Source organism: Ovis aries, chromosome 7 (genome assembly GCF_016772045.2).
Source record: "Ovis aries strain OAR_USU_Benz2616 breed Rambouillet chromosome 7, ARS-UI_Ramb_v3.0, whole genome shotgun sequence".
Lineage (NCBI taxonomy): Eukaryota > Metazoa > Chordata > Mammalia > Artiodactyla > Bovidae > Ovis > Ovis aries.
The window spans coordinates 50,238,011-50,262,424 of NC_056060.1; the positions used below are offsets into that span (position 1 = coordinate 50,238,011).

The 24,414-nt window shown below is 42.4% G+C and overlaps 1 protein-coding gene across 1 annotated transcript in view; it reads right to left on the bottom strand.

Moving 5' to 3' along the window:
• The window catches only part of AQP9 (aquaporin 9), a 51,124-nt gene that overhangs the window by 13,428 nt on the left and 13,282 nt on the right, over window positions 1–24,414 (bottom strand). Inside the window, exon 2 of the mRNA XM_004010567.6 lies at window positions 3,773–3,899. Coding sequence (XP_004010616.1) covers window positions 3,773–3,899 — 127 coding nt within the window. The remainder of the gene's footprint in view (window positions 1–3,772; window positions 3,900–24,414) is intronic.

Consider the following 24,414-nt stretch of genomic DNA (forward strand, 5'->3'; position numbering starts at 1 on the left):
GACTGGCAAGAGTACAGCTTACTAGGAAGCTGGAAATAGGGCTTAGAAGAGGGGACCACACAGGGCAGGGGAAGAGCTCCTGGAGCCAGCCCTGTTTCTCTTTTCCAGAGGCTAGTTGGAGGGTCACCGCCACCCAGCCAGCCTGGAGGGAACCAGTGTGAAAGGACCCAGGGACATAAGAAATCACCTCCACTCAAAAATATCTCCCCTCAGATGAGTCCACCAATGGGAGAGTTATTATTTAGCAAGCTCCTCTTCCAAAATAAAACTTGCTGTAGGTTTAAAGCATAAAAGATTTATGTTTTTAGTCTCTCAAAAGCACTCTGAGGCCAGAACTATTATTCACCTTGACCTTCACATACCAAAAGGCACTTAGTAGGTGTTCAAGATATGAAAGTTGGAGATATAAATATCCATAGGTCTTTATTGAGATAGCTCAGGCTACAAACATTGACAGAAGGAAAGCTGTTTGAGGGTCAGAGAGGGTGTGTCTGGGAGGGCACTTTGCAAAGCAATGAGGAGAGTTTCTCTTTGCAGAGATGCGTGATCACTCAGCTCACCCTTACCTGAAGGACAAAACAGAGCAGCACTGTGGAAGAAACAGGAGTGTTAGAGTTGGAGAGGGCCACTGGTGGGTGGAGCTGAAGCCCAGGAGGAGGCCCGAGATGAAAGTCTTACATGAGCAAGGCGATCTGGTTCAGGGTTCTGTCCTAGACGAGTCCCCTTCTCCCTGCCACCCACAGACAACTCTATGATGGAGATAATCCTACTATTTGAGCTCTCATTAAGCAATCTTGCTTTTTTCTGGAGATTTTTATTGCCTATAAAATGCTGCATCAGAAACAGCTGCCCTAGTCTAGGTACAAGTCAGCAGAGCAAATGCTGAGTGTGGGGTGGTGCATAATCAAGGCATTGCAAGTTCTGATTGGCCAGACTGGATTGCCAGACTCCTGGCAAGCTCACGAGGGAGCAGGGTAGGTGACTCCTGTGCAGAGAAGTAATGCTTTATGTTCCAAAACCAGAGGCCAGCTGACCTTCCCAGTCTGGACCACAAAGTGGGCTCCCATTTATGTTTATGCCTAATATACATTGGTTATTTTTGGAATTCCCAAAGAGGGCCTCACAAGTGTCCACAAACCAGTATGTTGGTTGCAGCCACTATGAGAGAATCACTCCTCCACCCCCAATCTTCCTCTCCTATTCCCGGGCTGTTAAAGCCAATATCGAGTCTGTACTGATGTCATCATTGGGCCAGGGTGTTATCTGTGCCTGTTTCCCCATTTCCCTGGGAGCCTGAATAGCACTTAGTTCCAAACAGAGATGGGAAATAAGCTCCCTTTCTCCAGCTCAACACTGCCATCCCAGGTGGCTCAGGGGCAAAGAATCCGCCTGCCCATGCAGAAGACGTGAGTTCAATCCCTGGGTCAGGAAGATCCCTTGGAGAAGGAAATGGCAACCCACTCCATATTCTTGCCTGGAGAATTCCATGGACAGAGGAGCCTGGCAGGCTATAGCCCATCAAGTTGCAAAGAGTTGGGCACGATCTAGTGACTAAACAGCAGCAATAGCTGCCTTCTATTAGCCAGGCTCAGAAACTGTTCTCCTTGGGTTGGGGGATCTCACAGTCTCTCTGAAACAATTTGGACAGCTCCCAAGCCTTGCTGGGAAACAGCGCTTCGTGAAAACCGTCCCCTTACTCCTCTGAGCATAGGGGCTTGACCCAACCCCAGGCCAAAGGCCAGATGGGAAGACCTCACACCATCTTTCACTCCCTCTTCTCCTTCCTGCTGGTCTCTTCCCCTTTCCTCCCATGATAACTCCAAATATATCGGTATATGCAAGCAGACATTGACAGCGGTGGTGGTGAAGTGTCAGCTACATTGGTAAGGTCTGGGACCAATTTATCCAAGTAAATATTTGATTATATTCAATTCAGGGAGTTATGTAGGTGAAATACTGCAAAACCACATCTCCACCTTTAAAAAGTAGCTGAGAATATGCCTACATTTATATTGCATGGTTTGTGGAAACCACACTTGTCTGAATGTAGTTGGAAGGGAATGGGGGGAAGCAATAGAGCATTCTGCATGCTTGTTTGAAGCCAAGAAGGTATTCTGTCTCTGGTGTCAAGGCCTGCACTGTCATCAAGCCTTGGCCCATTCAGGATGGCCCCTTGGTTATTTTTGCATCTTGGGTAGGCAGTAGAGTGCGGGGATCACAGCAAAGGCTCGGCATGAGTTTGAACACTCATGAGCAGTTTGAAACACTGCTCCTACCTCACAAACCACATACATGGGAATCTATAACCTGGACTGCCTCAGGATCTGAGTGCCCATATGATATGGAAAGGCTGCTGCTGCTGCTGCTGCTAAGTCGCTTCAGTCATGTCCGACTCTGTGCGACGCTATAGATGGCAGCCCACCAGCAAATGACTGTTCTGTGTACCTAGTCCCCTTAGGCTCTGAGTGGGTCTGGGGAGTCATTCTTCAGTGCTACAATGGCAGTGCTTGTCACCAGTCCAGCCAACTCACCTGCAGGATCCTCCCCTGGGCCATCCTGCCCTGTACTGGACCTGTACAGCCCTGTCTAAACCGCCTTTCCCATGATAGATCATTGGAAGTGTTGTTTAGCAATGGGGACCTGTGCTTTGCTGTCTCATGGACCTGGGCCAAATCTTTGATTTGCCTTTTTACCAGCTGTGAGATGTCTGGCAATTAATTTAACCCCTTGGGGGCTTCCCAGATGACACAGTGGTAAAGAATCCACCTGCCATTGCAGGACACACAGAGACACAGGTTCGATCCCTGGGTCGAGAAGATCCCCTGGAGTAGGAAATGACAACCCATTCCAGTATTCTTGTCTGGGGAATCCCATGGACAAAGGAGCCTGGTGGGCTATATATAGTCCATGGGGTCGCAAAGACATGACTGAGCACAAACCCAAAGCAAAAAGCAAAAATCTTCAGGCCTCCAGTTTTCTCTGTAGAATGGACAGTAATACCTGCCTCAGAGTGCTGCTGTAGAAGAGAGAGGAGATGATACAGAAGAGAGAGGAGATAAATTATATACAGCACCCCATACAGTGCCCAGCACACTGGGGTCCCCATCTTCCCTTATCCCCAACAGTCTTACCTTAGTGTTCTGAGTCCCCAAGACAAGGCTGCTAAGGATTCCGCAACCCTTTGGGAAGTGGGTAGTTTTCACAGTTCCTTCTTAAGGTCCCAGGCTGCATTAAGTCTCCTTTCATTTTGCTTCTCAGAACCTCGAGAGTTGCTTTTAATTAGTCTTCCACTCGCGGCAGGGTTGGACCAAGACCTCCTGATTAGCCCTGCACCTCCATGAAAGCACCAGCTACTTTGCAAATGGCCCAGGGCCCTCTGTGATTGCTCTGATAAAGGTCTAGGGAATTGCCTCTGTTGGAGTGATCTTCACAGGCCATTCGCAGAATAGATGGGAAGTGGTTTTCAAGCGTAAGATGGAGCTTATAAAAGAATGTATTGACAGGTGCAGAATACGATTCAGTGGCCGGATTTAGGAATCAGTTATGAGTTCCAACCCTCATCTCTGTCTCTTGCTACAGGTTGCCAAAGCGGCAAGTCACTTAGCATTTATTTACTGGCCATTTAAAATTGGTCATTTATAAAAATAGAATCAAAGACATATTCTTGCAGGACTGCTGAGGTCTAAAACAGTTAAGGTATGTAAAGTGCCCAGAACAGTGATAGTACAGTGGGATGGCTGAGTTAGTCGTCGTCATTGTTTCTGGTACTTACCAGAGACACCTGCACTCACGTAAATGGCCATTCCAACTGCCATTGAAAATCCAGTATTGATAGTGATGATTCCTCCAAAGTGTCCTCGACTGAGAACAGCTTGGGCAACAGAACCACATCCAAGGACCTGGAATGAGAGGAAACTCAGTAAGTGAGTGAAGATGGCCACCATCAAAGACAATGGGAAGTCACAGTAACAAGAAGCATTTTTCTTTTTTTTTTAACCATTTATTATTATTTTTTACTTTACAATATTGTATTTTTCAAGCACATTTGCAAACCAGGCTGCCACAGGCCTCGTATAAATCAGTTTATAATCTTCCAACTGTGCACAGGTAGCAAAATGCTGGTCCCGAGGCTGCATCTGGATTGTGGATGAGTTTTGTTAGGCCTTCACAGTGTTAAAATTTTTAATGAATCTATAAATTGGGTAATTTGGTAATCATTTCATTTTATATAAATATCTAATCATTATGTTATAAAACTGAAACTATGGACTTCCCTGGTGGCTCAGATGGTAAAGCGTCTGCCTACAATGCAGGAGACCCGGGTTCAATCCCTGGGTCGGGAAATCTCCTGGAGAAAGAAATGGTAACCCACTCCAGTATTCTTGCCTGGAAAATCCCATGGACCGAGAAGCCTGGTGGGCTACAGGCCATGGGGTCGCAAAGAGTCGGACATGACTGAGTGACTTCACTTTCACTTTCTTTCACTTTTGTATGTCAATTATACTTCAGAAAGAAAGGGCGAGAGGAAGGGAGGGTAGAAAGAGGGGAAAGAAAGGAACATTTGGTGAGGGAGGGTTATTGGGAAAGATGAAACAGTTGCATAAATTTCAACAGGACAGCACGTGACCATTGGCCATCCTCATGCTGTGGTTTAAAGAGCCAGTGTTGTCCTGAAGGAATGTCTGGGGCTGGAGGCTCATTAGGTCATTGTTCCTAGATGTCAAGTAGCCAAGTTTTTTCTAGAATACAGATCCCAGTTTGGGTTTCTTAACTAAAGAAGAGCACCAACTGGAGGGAGGACTCAGCATCAAGTAATGGATATGATTTGAGGGTATGTGAAGCAAGTTTTCAGAAACGAATGTATTCAAGGAACAAGAGACAAAGAATAGGAAGGCTTCTTATCAGGATGATAATAACCAACTACGGTGTCTCTTCACCAAAGGATGAGAAGGGAAGTCTGAACCTGAAATGAGAGAGGATGCACTTCAACCATTTCCTGAGAGTGATGAATTAATTCTAAATAGCTCCCTTGGGGCTCATTTGTGAAGTCCTTTAAAGAAATATGATTTACAAACAAGGGATGTTTAACACATATAGAATGGTTTTGTTTTACTCCTCCCTGAAGGCAGAGAAATTACCTAGATGATCTTTTAATATCCCCTCCAGTCCCTGATTCTAAGATATATTGACTTAACTCTAACTGCTAGACAGTAGGGAGAAGAAGGACCTGACATCTGGAGGGATGCACCAGGGCTTCACATCACAGGCATGGGGCTATCTTTGATGTTAATCACAGATCTGGCTCCAGACCCTATACTGAGAGCCAAGTTAAGCTGTAGCAGGAACATGGTTCCCTTTCCCTTTTTAAGAAACGAAATATTCCCGAGTCCATCTCACAGCCTAACAATTCCACCTAGACTTGACATTATTTTTTCTAGAATCCTTATCTGTTATAATAAATGTCAGAATTAAAACCACACTGCTGTCTTTCTTTTTAATTTAAGATCAATTAAATGCCCCAAGTACAACTTCCAAGCTAACTGTCATTTAGGCAGCCTCTTCTCAAAAGAGGAAAAAAACAAAACATTCCTGACAGCTTAGAAGACCTGATTTAGACAACCAGGGGTAAGGAGAGACACACTCAAACGCGGGCCAGTCCTGAGCTATTACCACTTTCCAAATAAACTTCTTCCCTCTTTTATGGTGTGATATTCATGGACTTGTGATATTCTACAGGGGGTGTAAAAGCTTTAAAAGGTCTGAGTGGACCTGGGGAGGCTTCTGTTCTGTCAAGCTTCCTTGTGATTAATACTGTCCTCTTCCACCCTAGATGCTGAAATTGCTTTTTTGTTCTTTTCTAGGGAGGATAACTGATGGCATCGCTGACTCAATGGACATGAGTTTGAGCAAGCTCCAGCAGTTGGTGATGGACAGGGAAGCCTGGCATGCTGCAGTCCATGGGGTCACAAAGAGTCAGACACGACTGAGCAACTGAACAAAACTGAACTGATGCTGTGCACTGCAGGAAATGAGCACAAGGAGAAATAAACAAGGTAAGCACTTCAGTTTGCCTAGTCAGAAATTGCTATTCAGAAGCTTTCAGCCCATGTTGACATCATTTCTTCCTGGTTTTATAGCCTGAAATTTATACCTTAATGAGGCAGACAAGTAATTGCCTGCTAGGATCTTCTCTTGCCTGCTTCCTCTGTCCTGCATTCACAGCACCAAGGAAGTAGACCTTGGATATCCTGACGTTATCATACTCTGATCACTAGGGAATTGGTCACTTACCCTTGTTTCCTTCTTCTGTAACTTTCTTCTTTAAAAAAATGAGAGAACTGTCATTTATAGTATTGCTGATAGAATTTCCAACATGATTCCATGCTCTCACCATTAAGAACTGCCTTATTGTTCCCCTTCTTAGACACAGAAAGAGCCATGCTGTCTCAATTTTTTTGGTCTTCACTATCAAGTAATCTTTTTTGGACTCATCACTCATAGTCTTCTCACTAAACCTAATCTTTTCTCTCTGTAATTCATTTGTACTGTCCCTACTGAACAGTTTGTGTTCAGTTGTTTTCCAAGTGCCTGATCCTGATTTCCTTGTCTAGAAAACAATCTCTTAGATTCCTTTGCATACCAACAGGCAATAGTATGCTCAGTTCAGTTCAGTTGCTCAGTCGTGTTCGATTGTTTGTGACCCCATGAATCACAGCACACCAGGCCTCCCTGTCCATCACCAACTCCTTAAGTTTACCCAAACCCATGTCCATCGAGTCGGTGATGCCATCCAGCCATTTCATCCTCTGTTGTCCCCTTCTCCTCCTTCCCTCAATCCCTCCCAGCATCAGGGTCTTTTCCAGTGAGTCAACTCTTCGCATGAGGTGGCCAAAGTATTGGAGTTTCAGCTTTGGCATCAGTCCTTCCAGTGAACACCCAGGACTGATCTCCTTCAGAATGGACTGGTTGGATCTCCTTGCAGTCCAAGGGACTCTCAAGAGTCTTCTCCAACACCACAGTGCAAAAACATCAATTCTTTGGCACTCAGCTTTCTTCACAGTCCAACTCTCACATCCATACATGACCACTGGAAAAACCATAGCCTTGACTAGACGGACCTTTGTTGGCAAAGTAATGTCTCTGCTTTTGAGTATACTATCTAGGTTGGTAATAACTTTCCTTCCAAGGAGTAAGCGTCTTTTAATTTCATGGCTGCAGTCACCACCTGCAGTGATTTAGGAGCCCCTGAAAATAAAGTCTGACACTGTTTCTACTGTTTCCCATCTATTTCCCACGGAGTGATGGGACCGGATGCCATGATCTTAGTTTTCTGAATGTTGAGCTTTAGGCCAACTTTTTCACTCTCCTCTTTCACTTTCATCAAGAGGCTTTTTAGCTCCTCTTCACTTTCTGCCATAAGGGTGGTGTCATCTGCATATCTGAGGTTGATATTTCTCCCGGCAATCTTGATTCCAGCTTGTGCTTCTTTCAGCCCAGCGTTTCTCATGATGTATTCTGCATAGAAGTTAAATAAGCAGGGTGACAATATACAGCCTTGACATACTCCTTTTCCTCTTTGGAACCAGTCTGTTGTTCCATGTCCAGTTCTAACTGTTGCTTCCTGATCTGCATATAGGTTTCTCAAGAGGCAGGTCAGGTGGTCTGTATTCCCATCTCTTTCAGAATTTTCCACAGTTTATTGTGATCCACACAGTCAAAGGCTTTGGCATAGTCAATAAAGCAGAAATAGATGTTTTTCTGAAACTCTCTTGCTTTTCCGATGATCCAGTGGATGTTGGCAATTTAATCTCTGGTTCCTCTGCCTTTTCTAAAACCAGCTTGAACATCTGGAAGTTCACAGGTCCCATATTGCTGAAGCCTGGCTTGGAGAATTTTGAGCATTACTTTGCTATCGTGTGAGATGAGTGCAATTGTGTGGTAGTTTGAGCATTCTTTGGCATTGCCTTTCTTTGGGATTGGAATGAAAACTGACATTTTCCAGTCCTGTGGCCACTGCTGAGTTTTCCAAATTTGCTGGCATATTGAGTGCAGCACTTTCACAGCATCATCTTTCAGGATTTGAAATAGCTCTACTGGAATTCCATCACCTCCACTAGCTTTGTTCATAGTGATTCTTTCTAAGGCCCACTTGACTTCACATTCTAGGATGTCTGGCTCTAGGTGAGTGATCACACCATCGTGATTATCTTGGTTGTGAATATCTTTTTTGTACAGTTCTTCTGTGTATTCTTGCCATCTCTTCTTAATATCTTCTGCTTCTGTTAGGTCCATACCATTTCTGTCCTTTATCGAGCCCATCTTTGCATGAAATGTTCCCTTGGTATCTCTAATTTTCTTGAAGAGATCTCTAGTCTTTCCCGTTCTGTTGTTTTCCTGTATTTCTTTGCATTGATCGCTGAGGAAGGCTTTCTTATCTCTCCTTGCTATTCTTTGGAACTCTGCATTCAGATGCTTATATCTTTCCTTTTCTCCTTTGCTCTTCGCTTCTCTTCTTTTCACAGCTATTTGTAAGCCCTCCTCAGACAGCCATTTTGCTTTTTTGCATTTCTTTTCCATGGGGATGGTCTTGATCCCTGTCTCCTGTACAATGTCACAAACCTCCATCCATAGTTCATCAGGTGCTCTGTCTATCAGATCTAGGCCCTTAAATCTATTTCTCACTTCCACTGTGTAGTCATAAGGGATTTGATTTAGGTCATACGTGAATGGTCTAGTGGTTTTCCCTACTTTATTCAATTTAAGTCTAAATTTGGCATAAAGAGTTCATGATCTGAATCACAGTTAGCTCCTGGTCTTGTTTTTGCTGACTGTATAGAGCTTCTCCATCTTTGATTGCAAAGAATATAATCAATCTAATTTCGGTATTGACCATCTAGTGATGTCCATGTGTAGAGTCTTCTCTGTGTTGTTGGAAGAGGGTATTTGCTCTGACCAGTGCGTTCTCTTGGCAAAACTCTGTTAGCCTTTGCCCTGCTTCATTCCGTACTCCAAGGCCAAACTTGCCTGTTACTCCAGGTGTTTCTTGACTTCCTACTTTTGCATTCCAGTCCCCTATAATGAAAAGGACATCTTTTTTGGGTTTTAGCTCTAAAAGATCTTGTAGGTCTTCATAGAACCATTCAACTTCAGCTTCTTCAGCGTTACTGGTTGGGGCATAGGTTTGGATTACCATAATATTGAATGGTTTGCTTTGGAGATGAACAGAGATCATTCTGTTGTTTATGAGATTGCATCCAAGTACTGCATTTTGAACTCTTTTGTTGACCATGATGGCTACTCTGTTTCTTCTAAGGGATTCCTGCCCACAGTAGTAGATATAATGGTCATCTGAGTTAAATTCACCCATTCCAGTCCATTTTAGTTCGCTGATTCCTAGAATGTCGATGTTCACTCTTGCCATCTCTTATTTGACCACTTCCAATTTGCCTTGATTCATGGACCTGACATTCCATGTCCCTATGCAATATTGCTCTTTACAGCATCAGACCTTTCTTCTATCACCAGTCACATCCACAACTGGGTATTGTTTTTGCTTTGGCTCCATCCCTTCATTCTTTCTGGAGTTATTTCTCCACTGATCTCCGGTAGCATATTGGGCACCTACCGACCTGGGGAGTTCCTCTTTTTGTATCCTATCATTTTGCCTGTTCATACTGTTCATGGGGTTCTCAAGGCAAGAATACTGCAGTGGCTTGCCATTCCCTTCTCCGGTGGACCGCACTCTGTCAGTATGCTCATCTGTTCTGTTTCCTCGGGTGGTGTGTTTCCCAAGTCCACCACCACTCCTTCTGTGCCTGCCATCACAGACCTCCAGTGTCTCTTCTACCTTCATGCCAGGATCCAGCACCTACTTTCTCCAGAAGACTTAGAAAATCACAAAACCGTGTAGGCAAGGGAGGGTATTACAAAGCCGTGGATCTAGTCTTCACTGTGCTGCCCAAAATCCTCTATGGAATTCTCCCAATTGTTTCACCAAACCTTCTCTTCTCTCATTAGCCCAAGGCACCCAGTTCCCTTTCTGCAAATAATACCTCCTTTTACTTGACTCAGCACCTGTTAAGTAGCCTTGAAGATCAATGGCAATTCAGAACATCACATAAACATTGCATTCCGGTTATTTAGTGATATGTAACTATTCCCAAACTTAGTGGTTTAAAATGGCAACGTTTCTTTTCCTTGTGAATCTGTCATTTGGGCAAAGTTTGGTAGAGTATCTTATCTCTGCTCCAGTTGGTATCAGATGTGATGATTCAAAACTTGAAGGACTGGAATTATCTGAAAGCTCACCTAGTCACATGCCTAGAGGTTGATGTCGGCAGGCAACTGATGCCTCACCTGGGATGGTGGCCAATACACCTACACACGGCCTCTGTGTGGCTTAGCAGGTTCCAGGGGGTGAGCACGGTATAGCCTCCAGAGCCTGCACTCTTAAACCCTGCATTATGCTACCTCTCAGCCATGACTGTGTTGCTTCTGAATTCGATAGCACACAAACTACAACATCCTAAATAACCATTGACCTGGCCCATGTTGGTTGCCTTTAGCGACAGGGAGCTTATTACCACATCAGGGAGCTTGTTCTATATATTTTTGGTGTTCCAGTGGTTGGGGAGCCCTTCCTTACATGAAGTTGTAGTCTTTTATCCTGTAACTTCTATTCATTAGCTCCTGGCTTAGTCTTGGGGCCTCAGAGAAGAAGCATCTTTTACACACCAGGCATTCCACTAACTGGAGGGAGCGAAAAGTCCTCCCTGAATTTTTCCTGCTGAAAGTTTGTCCCTTCATCTTGGATCCTTAGGGCTCCTCAGATCCCAGTGAGTCTCACCTGGGATGAGCTCAAGGTTGTTAGCACCTCTCTTAAAACACAGAGCCCACGAATGGGCACAATTCTCCCTTATTTTTTTTTTAAGCCTTTAAAAATGTTTTTTATTTAAGACTGAAATCCTGTACAGATTCTCTTAGAGAATTCTCTAATTCTCTAAATTCTCTCTTAGAGAGAATATGAGGACTATATAAAAATATAAAGAAAAAAACCAATCACAATGCCTTTATCTATGAACAGACATTATAAAACTTTGGCTTATTTCTCCCCAGTAATTTAAAAAATATTTATTTATTTAAGTATAATTGACCTACAACACTGTCAACAACAAAAACTGACCTACAATGTCAGTTCCAGGTATACAACACAATGATTCATTGTTTTCATACATTACAGTGATCTCTGCAAGTCTGATTGCCATCTGTCACTATACAAATTTATTGTAATATTACTATGTTCCCCATGCTGTACTTTTCATTCCTGTGACTCATTTATTTGATAATGTGAACTTTGTACCTCTTTAATTTCCCTCACCTATTTCACTCATCCCTCCACTGCCCTCCCCTTTGGCAACCACTTGTTTGCTTGCTATATCCTTGAGTCTGTTTCTATTTGTTATGTTTGTTCATTTATTTTGATTCTATATTCTCTGTTTGACTTATTTTACCTAGCATAATACCCTTGAGGTCCACCCATATTGCCACAAATTGCACGATTTCATTCTTTTCTTGTGGTGGTGTCGTATTCCATACCATATCTTCTTTATTCATTAATCTATTGATGGACTCTTAGGTTGTTCCTATATTTTGGCTAGTGTAATTAGTACTGCAATGAACATAGGGGTGCGTATAACTTTTCAAATTAGTATTTATTTTCTTTGGATAAATACCCAGGAATGGAATTGCTGGATTATGTGGTAGTTCTATTTTTAATTTTTTGGGAAACCCCCATCCAGTTTTGTGGCTGTACCAATTTACATTCCCATGAATAGTGCGTGAAGGTCCCCTTTTCTCCACATCCTTGCCAACACTTGTTATTTGCTGTCTTTTTGATGATAGCTATTCTCACAGGTGTGAGGTGACACCTCGCTGTGGTTTTGATTTTCATTTCCCTGATGATTAGTGATGTTGAATATCTTTTCATGTGTCTGCTAACCATGTCTTCTTTGGAAAAATGTCTCTCCAGGTCCTATACACACTTTTTAAATTTTATTTATTCTTTATTGAAGGATAATTGCTTTACAGAATTTTGTTGTTTTCTGTCAAACCTCAATGCACATTTGTGTTTTGATGTTAAGCTGTATGAGTTCTTTGCCTATTTGGGATATTAACCCCCTATCAGATATATTGTTTTCAAATATTTTCTAATTTGTAGGCAATCCTCCCTTGTTTGTACATCATATCATATTATGCCATCATATTATGACATGGTAATTAATTACATACCTTCTGTTCATTGCTTCTATTGCCATCTAGTGGGTCACTTAACCACAGGATGTAATTCAACTATTCACATATTAATGCCTGGTTTTCCCAATTTTATAAGACTCAGGATCATGTCATGGACTTCTTTGACTTTGCAACAGTATCTAGTATATTGGAAGTAATTAAATAACCAGATCCTAGTTGTTATTTCCAATTATGACACTCGGTATCTGTGTAAATGAACATGTTACTTCTCAGTCTCAGCTTGCTCATCTATTAAAAAATAACACCTGCTTGCCTTGTTTCATAAGATTTTTCAGCAAAGTTTCAAATGGGGCAACCTTAATAAAGGCACTATTTAAACAACAAAGGACAATAATAGGTGAAGGATATTTCTGCCTTTAGTATAAACTCAAAAGCAAAACCCCAATTCAAGGTGAATTCAGGCAAAGGGACTCATGGACTTAACTCCTAACTCACTGCTGCTGCTAAGCCACTTCAGTCGTGTCCGACTCTGTTCGACCCAATAGATGGCAGCCCACCTGGCTCCCCCGTCCCTGGGATTCTCTAGGCAAGAACACTGGAGTGGGTTGCCATTTCCTTCTCCAGTGCATGAAAGTGAAAAGTGAAAATGAAGTCGCTCAGTCGTGTCCAACTGTTTGCAACCCTGGACTACAGCCTGCCAGGCTCCTCCGTCCATGGGATTTTCCAGGCAAGAGTACTGGAGTGGGGTGCCATTGCCTAACTCACTGCCTGGCAATAAAAATGGGAGAGAAAACACATCTATGACTGAAATTATAAATAGCTGTTATTTCATTCCAAACATGAGATCAGAATTTGTGGAAAGAAGAGAAGTGGGAAAATGACAAGAACTTCAAGGTGTTCTGCATATTTGTGATTACTCTCCAAAGTGAGGTCATTTCATAGCTGACGAGATTTTAGTGCTTTTGGTAGTGAAGCAAGACTAGAAAAGAGGAGGGGGGTAATTCCCGTAGCTATCAGGATCTGTGCATGCAGGAGTGGGAGAAAGCGTTTCATTGGAGAAGGAAGAGAGACATTTGAAAGGCAGAATTGCTACAAAAGATTGACTGGTGAGAGAGGTACCCTCAGTCATTCTCAGTCACCAAAGCCACATGTTCTGGAATTTTTTTGGTACTCTTTCCTCTTCTCTCTCTTCACCCATGGCCAGTTATTTCCAGTTATCTCTTCTGTGGGTTCTGACCTGTGTCCCCAGTTCCAGTATCTCCCCACGCAGCTGTTGTGCCAGATGAAGCACAACTTGCACACTGTCCCACACCCACTGCTCAGGAAGTACTAGCACCAACCCCTCAGCCTGGCTCTTGGGGCTCTCCGGTGCCATGCCTCATGATTGCCAGCCCAGTGTTCTCCCCAGAATAAATCTCCCCACCAGCCAGGCTGGCAACCCACTCACTTTGAGTCCTTTGAACTTGACGCTCATTTTCACCTTTGCACACCTACTCATGCCATCCCTTCAAGCACAATATCTTTTCTGCATTTTCACCAGCCCATATCAGCCTCTTCTTAACACTGAGCTAAAATGCTACCTTTTCTGTAGGGCTTTCTCTGGCAACTGAAGCCCCCAAAGACCTCTCCTGCTTCTTTCATCATGTCTTTACAATGTCGTTTTATGTTATCCCCACCTTGCCTTGTGGCACTCCACCAAGACCATGATGCCCACCAGGCCACTTGTGCGTCTTTATATTCTGTGCTCAGACAGTATTTATAAAAGATATTAAAATATCTAAGCATAAATGGGAAACAAAATCCTGCCTAAAATATCGTTTCTTTCTTTTCTAACTTATGCATTTATTTGGCTGGGTTGGGTCTTAGTTGTGGCGCGTGGGGTCTCCGTTTTGCCATCTAAGGTCTTTCGTTGCGGCACAGGACCCTGCAGCGGCAGCGCGTGGGCACTGGAGCGTGCAGGCTCGGTAGTTGCAGGTGCATGAGCTTAGTTACTCTGTGGCCTGTGGGACCTCAGTTCCCTGACCAGGGATCAGACCCGAGTCCCACATCGCAAGGTATGTTCTTAACCACTGGACCACCAGAGAATCTCCAAAATGCCTTTTCAAGAGGAAAAGTTAGTTTGGGGGCACGATGTAAAAAGTGGGAGGTGTAATTTCTGAGACATACCTCTTGAGACTGTTGGAAAGTTCCCAACTGAGCCGTGAATCCTATGACAGGCCGAGTGCTGGACACAGTGTGAAACCTCACATGATTAACTGATTACCATAAACTGAAATGCTGGCGGTGAGGACAAAGGTTCATGAGTCCGCAGATTGTGTTTCATATGACCCTTCTCAAATTTCCTTTGTATCTACTATTTCCTTCAAAGTGCTAACCAAGATATTCCTAGCACAGACGTATGGCAGAACCAATACAATGTTGTAAAGTAATTAGCCTCCAATTAAAATAAATAAATTTAAATTAAAAAAAAGTAAATGACCACTCATCAAACCAAAACTAGGACTATGTAAAGGAAACATGGTGTCTAGAACACAAAATTTTAGAAGGTGCTCAAGCTTAGGTGCAGACCCTGCACTTGGATGAGCCTCAGAGTACCGCCTTAGATTTTCCACCCTTGACAAGTGCACTGCCCAGAGCCAACATTCAAAAAAGGTCCTGGACGACAGAAGAAAACTTGTGGCAATACAAACGTCCTGTAGCTTAACTGCATCGATGTCAGTATCCTGGTTGTCATTTTGTCCTGTTGTTCATAAACTATTATTGGGTTGGCCAAATCTTTCCACAAGGTGTTACGGAAAAACTCGAAGGAACTTTTTCACTAACCCAGTACTATCAGGTTCAATAAAGGGAAAGGGCATGTGGGCTTTCTTTGTGCTGTTTCTTACACCTGAAATTATTACTTCAAAAGTTTAATTAAAATTTTAAATGTTCTTCAATTTATAAAAAGGAAAAAAAAGAAAACGCAGTGCCTAACAGACGCTTAAAATATTTGCTTGATATATAAAAGCTGAGCCCTTTCAGGAAAGCAGTTAGTAAAGGTTGATGATTCCTTAGTAAAATGTTGGCAAATGCATGTACTCTGGGGCCAGGGATTACTGGGGAATTTTGTAGTTAACACAAGTGATTTGTGATTCCCTGTGCACATCAACATTGTCCAAAGAAGGAAAAAATTAACATGTCTTATATCTTCAAGGTGTTTTGCCTACTTGTGATTATTCTCCAAAGATAGGTCATTTCACAGTTGGCAAGGCTTTAGTGTTTGGATGTCTGGTGGTTAGGACTTGGTGCTTTCTCTGCTGGGGCTCAGGTTTAATCCCTGGTTGGGGAACTAAGATCCTGCAAGCTGCACGACGTGGCCAAAAGAACAAAAACAAAAAAACAACAACAAAGAAAAAAAGAAGAAGAAAAGAGAAGGGGTGAATACTATTGTTATCAGGGTCTTTGCAGGGCAGGAGTAGGAGAAAGGATTTCAGTGGAAAAGGAAAAAAGAAAACTTGAAAGGCAGAATTCCTACAAAAGATTAATTGGTGAGTGAAGTAACCCCAGTCATTCCCAGTCATCCAGGTCATACCTTCTAGAATCTTGTGTTTCAGTATTTTCAGAATTAATGGATACTAAAAAATAGTTTCTATCCTATAGAGTTCCTGAAAATATTCAAAGTTGAAAGAAACTCCTTGGGAAACATTGTCATGGAATTTGTAGTAAAGGCTGAATGAAACATTGACTATCTTTACTCATCTGTTTAGGGTTATGTGAGTAAACGAATACAAATACCAGCTACCATCTTTTTGATGTGTGCTTTGTGCCAATTCTATGCTAAGGGCTGTAATACAGGTACAGTATTATTTCATCATCATCCCATTAACTTAGGATCCCTCTGAAAGGGAAGTATTATTACCTCCATTTTATTGATGGTGAAATAGAAGTTGGGAAAGGCCAAGCAATTTTCCCAGTGTTACATCGTAAAAGGAAAGGAGACAGAATCAGGGTTTGATTGCAGGCCTGTCTTACTCAGAGGACTGTACTCCTAACCATTACATATTGGACAGAGCAAAAGGTCATCAGAAGCAAGCAAGGTCCCCAAGAATTCACAGAAAGTTTCAGGGAGGACACTGGGTTTTCCACAGGAGGTACGATGGGGATACGAGTTTTCCTATCTGCATGCTGAGAATAAAGACTGTCTGGGAATGTGGAAGGGTTTAGAGGCAGCAGTCATCTATTACCAAACCACCTGTTATTAAAGGCCTCCCTGTAGACCAGATACAGTCTGAGGAGAAAGTACTGAGGTTGAAGCTCATTTGGAAGCCTCCTCATAGAGCCTGCTCTTTGTGACAGGACAAGTGGCTTTTCTGGTGACAACATATGTGGTCACTGTGGTTCAGAAAAACACCAACACTTGTACTTTATTGCTGAAGCTTCCCATGACCTGGAGAAAATTCCTTCTCAGCCCCATTTCCCTTCCTTTCTCAGAGATCAATGAGACATGTTGGTGATTAAGTGCAACTTTTTCAGTTCATGCACAACCTATTTTTTTGATTCCTGTGTGCTTGATTTTTAACTCCCCTTGCAGAGAGAGCTTCCACTAGACCAAGTGCTCACCAGGGAAGATTAGACCTGAAGGCAGAGTGAAACCTTTCCCTCTCTTGTGTTCTTTTGCTTGTTTCTTTCCTCACAGCGTCTCCCTGTCTTGTAGTCATCAGCTGAAGACACACTCCTCCCCCTGATGCTGACCAAGCCTGTCCACTCCTGGCTGAAAGAACGGTGGAGTGGGCCTTTTCCACACTTACAAGCCACACCCATGAGCCATGTGGATATCTTGTGGAGCTGGCCAACATTGAGGGCACTTATTTAGCATTCAAACCTATCACAACGACAAGACTCAAGAAGTCAAACAATTCCACCTCTCTGTCCGGGCCCCGTGTGCCCCTTTAATACCTTTAACTGAATCAGAGCCAAAGAACTAAGCCAGGTGATCATTCCAAAGTGCTCTAGTACCTTCAAAGCACACCTGGCTAGTGTTTTATTGTGCTTTTAAATACTTGTCTAGGAAGCCGATACCCTCCTTTAACCCAGTGGTGCCAGTTTGTGCCCACTGTGGGCAGCAGCAATGTGACGTAAGAACAGGGATCGTGTATGACTGTTCACCTTATATTGCTGCAGATCTTCCTGGAGATAGGTAAGCAATATATTTTGAATGAAAAATATTCTTCAGTAGGTAATTTGTTATAAAATGATATAAATATTCATAGAACAGAAGTCAGCATTAAAAGAACATATCTGTGGCAACACATATTTTAAGTAAACGGATTTGTTTTGTGTATAGGTGGGTGAGTGTAGGTGTTTTTATCAGATATGTTTACATACACTCCATATATATATATGATATAAATATCTCATTTAATCCCGATAAAAACCTAAGGAGGGAAAAAACTGAAACCTTAGACCAAAGAAATTAAGTAATTTACCCAAGGACTTACAGTGAAAATATCTTTTTGAATCCCAAATTAACATTTCCACCCAAAGCTGATGTTCCTTCACTTACATGAACAGTCCTCAACTGTACCTGAGCTAAATAAGTCATTTGTCCAGATTTGTATTTCACAAGTGTGTCTTTCAAAAAATCAAATTGCTGTGCAGCACAGGGAGCCCAGCCTGGTGCTCTGTGATGACCTGGAGGGATGGGAGGGGGGAGGGAGGAGAGGGAGGGAGGGGATGTATGTATAATTATGGCTGATTTGCATTGCTGTATGGCAGAAATCAACACAACATGGTAAAAATTTTAAATATATATATATTTAAATTTAAAAATAGAAAAAATGAAATGCAAAAAAATAAAAATCAAACTGTAGGAAACAAAGATCTCCAAGTCTACAAATACCTCTCATTGAGATTTGGTATTCACTTTTATTCATCCAGTCCTCTCTGTTCATGTACCTTTAAAAATTCTAAGTGCCACGCATGCTGCCTGGTGTAGGAGGGATGCGAAAAACCAGACACAGGGCCTCTCAAAGCTCACAGAGCAGTAGGAGAGGTAGGAGCTGGGAACTGCTGAGAATCATGAAAACTGTACGAAGTTTTATGTTACAAGCTTGTTACTCATGAATGGTGTAAGTATTTATGCCTAGTGAAAGTGCATGTGGGGATGTAGTTTTGTAAACATTACTAACTAGAGGATAGAAAATTTGACATTTAAATCTCCGTAAATTTTTGAATTACTTGATTAATACCCCAAATTATTGAGCCACCTGACATTAAATCTGAGATATAGTAATATATCATATGAGTGTATAACAGATTGGTCTCATGAAGAACTTGACTATGATAATATAAGATCAAGATTTATCTTCTGATATTGCCAGAAATAAAATGACTTTTATACTATTGCCTCAACCAAGTTTGCCAGAATGAAAGGATGAAGCCAAAGCAAAAACAATACCCAGTTGTGGATATAACTGGTGATAGAAGCAAGGTCCAATGCTGTAAAGAGCAATATTGCATAGGAACCTGGAATGTCAGGTCCATGAATCAAGGCAAATTGGAAGTGGTCAAACGAGATGGCAAGAGTGAACGTCGACATTCTAGGAATCAGCGAACTAAAATGGACTGGAATGGGTGAATTTACCTCAGATGACCGTTATATCTACTACTGTGGGCAGGAATCCCTCAGAAGAAATGCAGTAGCCATCACGGTCAACAAAAGAGTCCAGAATGCAGTACTTGGATGCAGTCTCAAAAACGACAGAATGATCTCTGTTCATCTCCAAGGCAAACCATTCAATATCACAGTTATCCAAGTCTATGCCCCAACCAGTAACGCTGAAGAAGCTGAAGTTGAACAGTTTTATGAAGACCTACAAGACCTTTTAGAACTAACACCCAAAAAAGATATCCTTTTCATTATAGGGGACTGGAATGCAAAAGTAGGAAGTCAAGAAACACCTGGAGTAACAGGCAAGTTTGGCCTTGGAGTACGGAATGAAGCAGGGCAAAGGCTAACAGAGTTTTGCCAAGAGAACGCACTGGTCAGAGCAAACACCCTCTTCCAACAACACAAGAGAAGACTCTACACATGGACATCACCAGATGGTCAACACCAAAATCAGACTGATTATATTCTTTGCAGCCAAAGATGGAGAAGCTCTATACAGTCAACAAAAACAAGACCAGGAGCTGACTGTGGCTCAGATCATGAATTCCTTATTACCAAATTCAGACTCGAATTGAAGAAAGTAGGGAAAACCACTAGACCATTCAGGTATGACCTAAATCAAATCCCTTATGATTATACAATGGAAGTGAGAAATAGATTTAAGGGCCTAGATCTGATAGATAGAGTGCCTGATGAACTATGGACGGAGGTTTGTGACATTGTACAGGAGACAGGGATCAAGACCATCCCCATGGGAAAAAAATGAAAAAGGCAAAATGGCTGTCTGAGGAGGCCCCACAAATAGCTGTGAAAAGAAGAGCAAAGGAGAAAAGGAAAGATATAAGCATCTGAATGCAGGGTTCCAGAGAATAGCAAGAAGAGATAAGAAAGTCTTCTTCACTGATCAATGCAAAGAAATAGAGGAAAAGAACAGAATGGGAAAGACTAGAGATCTCTTCAAGAAAATTAGAGATACCAAGGGAACATTTCATGCAAAGATGGGCTTGATAAAGGACAGAAATGGTCTGGACCTAACAGAAGCAGAAGATATTAAGAAGAGGTGGCAAGAATACACAGAACTGTACAAAAAAGATCATCTTGACCCAGATAATCACGATGGTGTGATCACTCACCTAGAGCCAAACATCCTGGAATGTGAAGTCAAGTGGGCCTTGGAAAGCATCGCTATGACAACAGCTAGTGGAGGTGATGGAATTCCAGTTGAGCTGTTTCAGATCCTGAAAGATGATGCTGTGAGAGTGCTGCACTCAATATGCCAGCAAATTTGGAAAACTCAGCAGTGGCCACAGGACTGGAAAAGGTCAGTTTTCATTTCAATCCCAAAGAAAGGCAATGCCAAAGAATGCTCAAACTACAGCACAATTGCACTCATCTCACACGCTAGTAAAGTAATGCTCAAAATTCTCCAAGCCAGGCTTCAGCAATACGTGAATCGTGAACTTCCTGATGTTCAAGCTGGTTTTAGAAAAGGCAGAGGAACCAGAGATCAAATTGCCAACATCCGCTGGATCATGGGAAAAGCAAGAGACTTCCAGAAAAACATCTATTTCTGCTTTATTGACTATGCCAAAGCCTTTGACTGTGTGGATCACAATAAACTGTGGAAAATTCTGAAAGAGATGGGAATACCAGACCACCTAACCTGCCTCTTGAGAAATCTGTATGCAGGTCAGGAAGCAACAGTTAGAACTGGATACGCAACAACAGACTGGTTCCAAATAGGAAAAGGAGTACGTCAAGGCTGTATTTAACTTATTTAACTTATTTAACTTCTATGCAGAGTACATCATGAGAAACGCTGGACTGGAAGAAACACAAGCTGGAATCAAGATTGCCGGGAGAAATATCAATAACCTCAGATATGCAGATGACACCACCCTTATGGCAGAAAGTGAAGAGGAGCTAAAGAGCCTCTTGATGAAAGTGAAATTGGAGAGTGAAAAAGTTGGCTTAAAGCTCAACATTCAGAAAACAAAGATCATGGCATCCGGTCCCATCACTTCATGGGAAATAGATGGGGAAACAGTGTCAGACTTTATTTTTGGGAGCTCCAAAATCACTGCAGATGATGATTGCAGCCATGAAATTAAAAGACGCTTACTCCTTGGAAGAAAAGTTATGACCAACCTAGATAGTATATTGAAAAGCAGAGACATTACTTTGCCAATAAAGGTCCGTCTAGTCAAGGCTATGCTTTTTCCTGTGGTCATGTATGGATGTGAGAGTTGGACTATGAAGAAGGCTGAGCGCTAAAGAATTGATGCTTTTGCACTGTGGTGTTGGAGTAGACTCTTGAGAGTCCCTTGGACTGCAAGGAGATCCAACCAGTCCATTCTGAAGGAGATCAGCCCTGGGATTTCTTTGGAAGGAATGATGCTAAAGCTGAAACTCCAGTACTTTGGCCACCTCATGCGAAGAGTTGACTCATTGGAAAAGACTCTGCTGCTGGGAGGGATTGGGGGCAGGAGGAGAAGGGGACGACAGAGGATGAGATGGCTGCATGGCATCACTGACTCGATGGACGTGACTCTGAGTGAACTCCGGGAGATGGTGATGGACAGGGAGGCCTGGCGTGCTGCGATTCATGGGATCTCAAAGAGTCGGACATGACTGACAACTGAACGGAACTGAACTGAGGATGTGGAAGAGAAAAGGAACACAATATTGCGTGTAGGACTTCGATTTCAATTAGCCAATCCTCTTGTAAACAGGTAACATCAGACAGCAGGCTTAGACCCTCAACAGTCTCTCCATCTGTGCTTTTCTGATGAGAATATTTTGTCTTTGTAGAATGTGGTTCTGGACACCTTCAGAGCAGAGTCAGAGACTAGTGGGCCATGGTTGAAGACTGCCTTTAAGTAGGATTGACTCAAAGATGTGTTTTGTTTGGCCCACATGGTGATTTTTAGAAATTGCTGCCAGTATTTAAAAATAGAAAAATTACACATAGAACTCTGGATTTCTGATCATTCTTGCAAAACTGTAATATTTGATGAGGCTTTACTTCATTCCTGCTTACACACAGTGGAGATGGTCTGAATGGCATGGTCTGATGGTCTGAATGGTCTGATGCCCCCTAAGACATGGTGTACACTGCCCACTTCCTCCCTAACTCCACCAGGCCCATTTCATTCAGATATCTTACCTGTCTGGTTTCAATAAGCTCTGGGGCTATTGAGTACCATCTTAAATCCTAGGAAGATAAACCCACTTAGATTTGGGGGCTTGTAACTTTCTGGTCCCACAGACACTATGGTGTTAGCAAACCTGGCCTGAGACACAAGACAGCCTCCTATTTCCTGGAGGAAGGATCTGTGGCCACCTTCAAATGAATGACTAACTATGGGTAAAACTTTATCTAAGTAGGTTAAGTAATAGGAAGACCAGAAAACACAGTCCTATTCTTGAAAAAAAAAGTCATTTTGGGGGCTTGCCAGAGTGTCTCCTCTCCCTGTAAGCATTCTGTCTTTTGTCCCTGGAGAGGAAAAAGAATAAATCCCCACCTGTCAGGACCCTGGTCTCGGCAAACCTTGGTGCTCCAGCCTGTGCTGTAGGTGTCTGTTACCAGAAGTCCCACATCCTACTCTATCTGTGTTTATATTAATATACCTATTTATTTTATGTGACTTTGTCTATTGGAACATATAATAATAATAGTAACAACAACAGAAACAAATACTGCTTATTGAGTATAATAGCATATATTAGCCCATTAATTCTCGTAAGGACCCAATGAGTCCAGCTCCTCTTATTGTCTCCACTTTACATATAAGGAAACAAAGATTAGAGAGGTTAAGAGGTCAAGAGAATTTCTCACATTCACAGAGGCAGCAAGTGATAAGGTCCAGGTTTGATTGTCCTTTATTTTGGCCACTGGATGGGTGAATGAGAAAGCATTTACACGTGTATACAATGGACAAAGTGTCTCATTTCTGTTACTTCCATAATAGAAGCACCAATACTTTGACCACCTGATGCAAAGAACTGACTCATTGGAAAAGACCCTGATGCTGGGAAAGATTGAAGGTCAAAGGAGAAGGGGGCAGCAGAGGATGAGATGGTTAGATAGCATCACTGACTCAATGGACATGAGTTTGAGCAAACTCTGGGAGATAGTGAAGGACAGGGAAGCCTGGCATGCTACAGTCCATGGGGTTGCAAAGAGTTGGACATATTGACTGAACAACATTCCTCTCAATATTAAATCCCCATTTAAAAAGTGGAAAACTGGGTGACTTAACAAAAAATCCTATTGCTAACAAGTGGCAGAATCTGAATCTGGAGACAACTTCTCTGATTTCCAGTCCTGTGTTTCTCCTGTGACAACTGCTGCTATCTCCTTGGGGTTACTTGGTTTCTTTATTAGAACAGAATGTCTCTTTATGCACAGCTTTCCAGTTGGTTAGATTCCCAATTGGAAAATAAAACTTTCTCACTCATAACAAAAATAGTCACAAAGAACTTAGACTGAAATCTGGACATTCTGGTTGAAAATAAAGTATTGGGTGGCATGTAACCTGAGATAATACCAGAATACAATCAATCACAATCAATCACCTCTAAGAATCAGTCGTACTTCAAAAGAGATGATATTAAGACAGGCTCATAAAAAGAGAGGAATCTGAGATTTGAGAACCAAGTGAATGGGCAAATGGCCAATCTTACAGCTCTCTAAGTAGAAGAGTACCCAGAACCAACACAGTTCTCAGAAATGAGAGGTGGCGAAACTCCACCATTTCCACTAAACTGAAAAGAATAGTGATCTCCTTTTCTGATCGGCACCCAGTCACTCATTCCCTCAGCTCACCCCAAATAATGCCAGAATAAGAGTCAGAATAAGAAACTAATGAATAATTTGTTAAGGTGTGTGTGTGTTCATATCAGGATAACTATGGGGCTGAGTGTGCTGGGTATGGACGGGAGGTTGCTGAGGACAATTCTCACTTGATTCAGAGTGGTCCAACAATGTCAAGTATATTTCAGGTCACTATCAATCTGGAAGATCCTTGAAGATGGAAGGGTTTAGAGCCCTGATTTGTTTCTCAGTTTCATTCCAGAGCTTGCAGTTCCTAACATATGTTCCATGGATCAGCAGTTCCATGAGACACTCCTCACAAAGTGGGGGTTGTCACCAAGTTAGTCTGGGGACAGCTGTATGTTCTAGTCCCCTCTTAGAGATTAACAGTGAAGGTTAAAGGCTCCAATAATTCCTACAGTTGAGAAAACTGCTTAGCTTGGTTTATCCCAGTGTTTCCAAAGTGTATTTGGGGAGGACAGCATTTTCTTTCACATAGTTCTTGCATGCATTTTACAGAACTAGTGTTCTTCAGAACAGTTTGAGCAACTCCCTAAATCACTTGGAAGAGATAAATTCCGCTGAGTGAGCTCTTTTATGGGGAGCAGAGGAGTGAAGAAAATATTCATGGACATGTAGAAAATTTTCAGTTATAAAGGGCATATGATAAAATATGAGAATTAGTGTCCTTCTCACT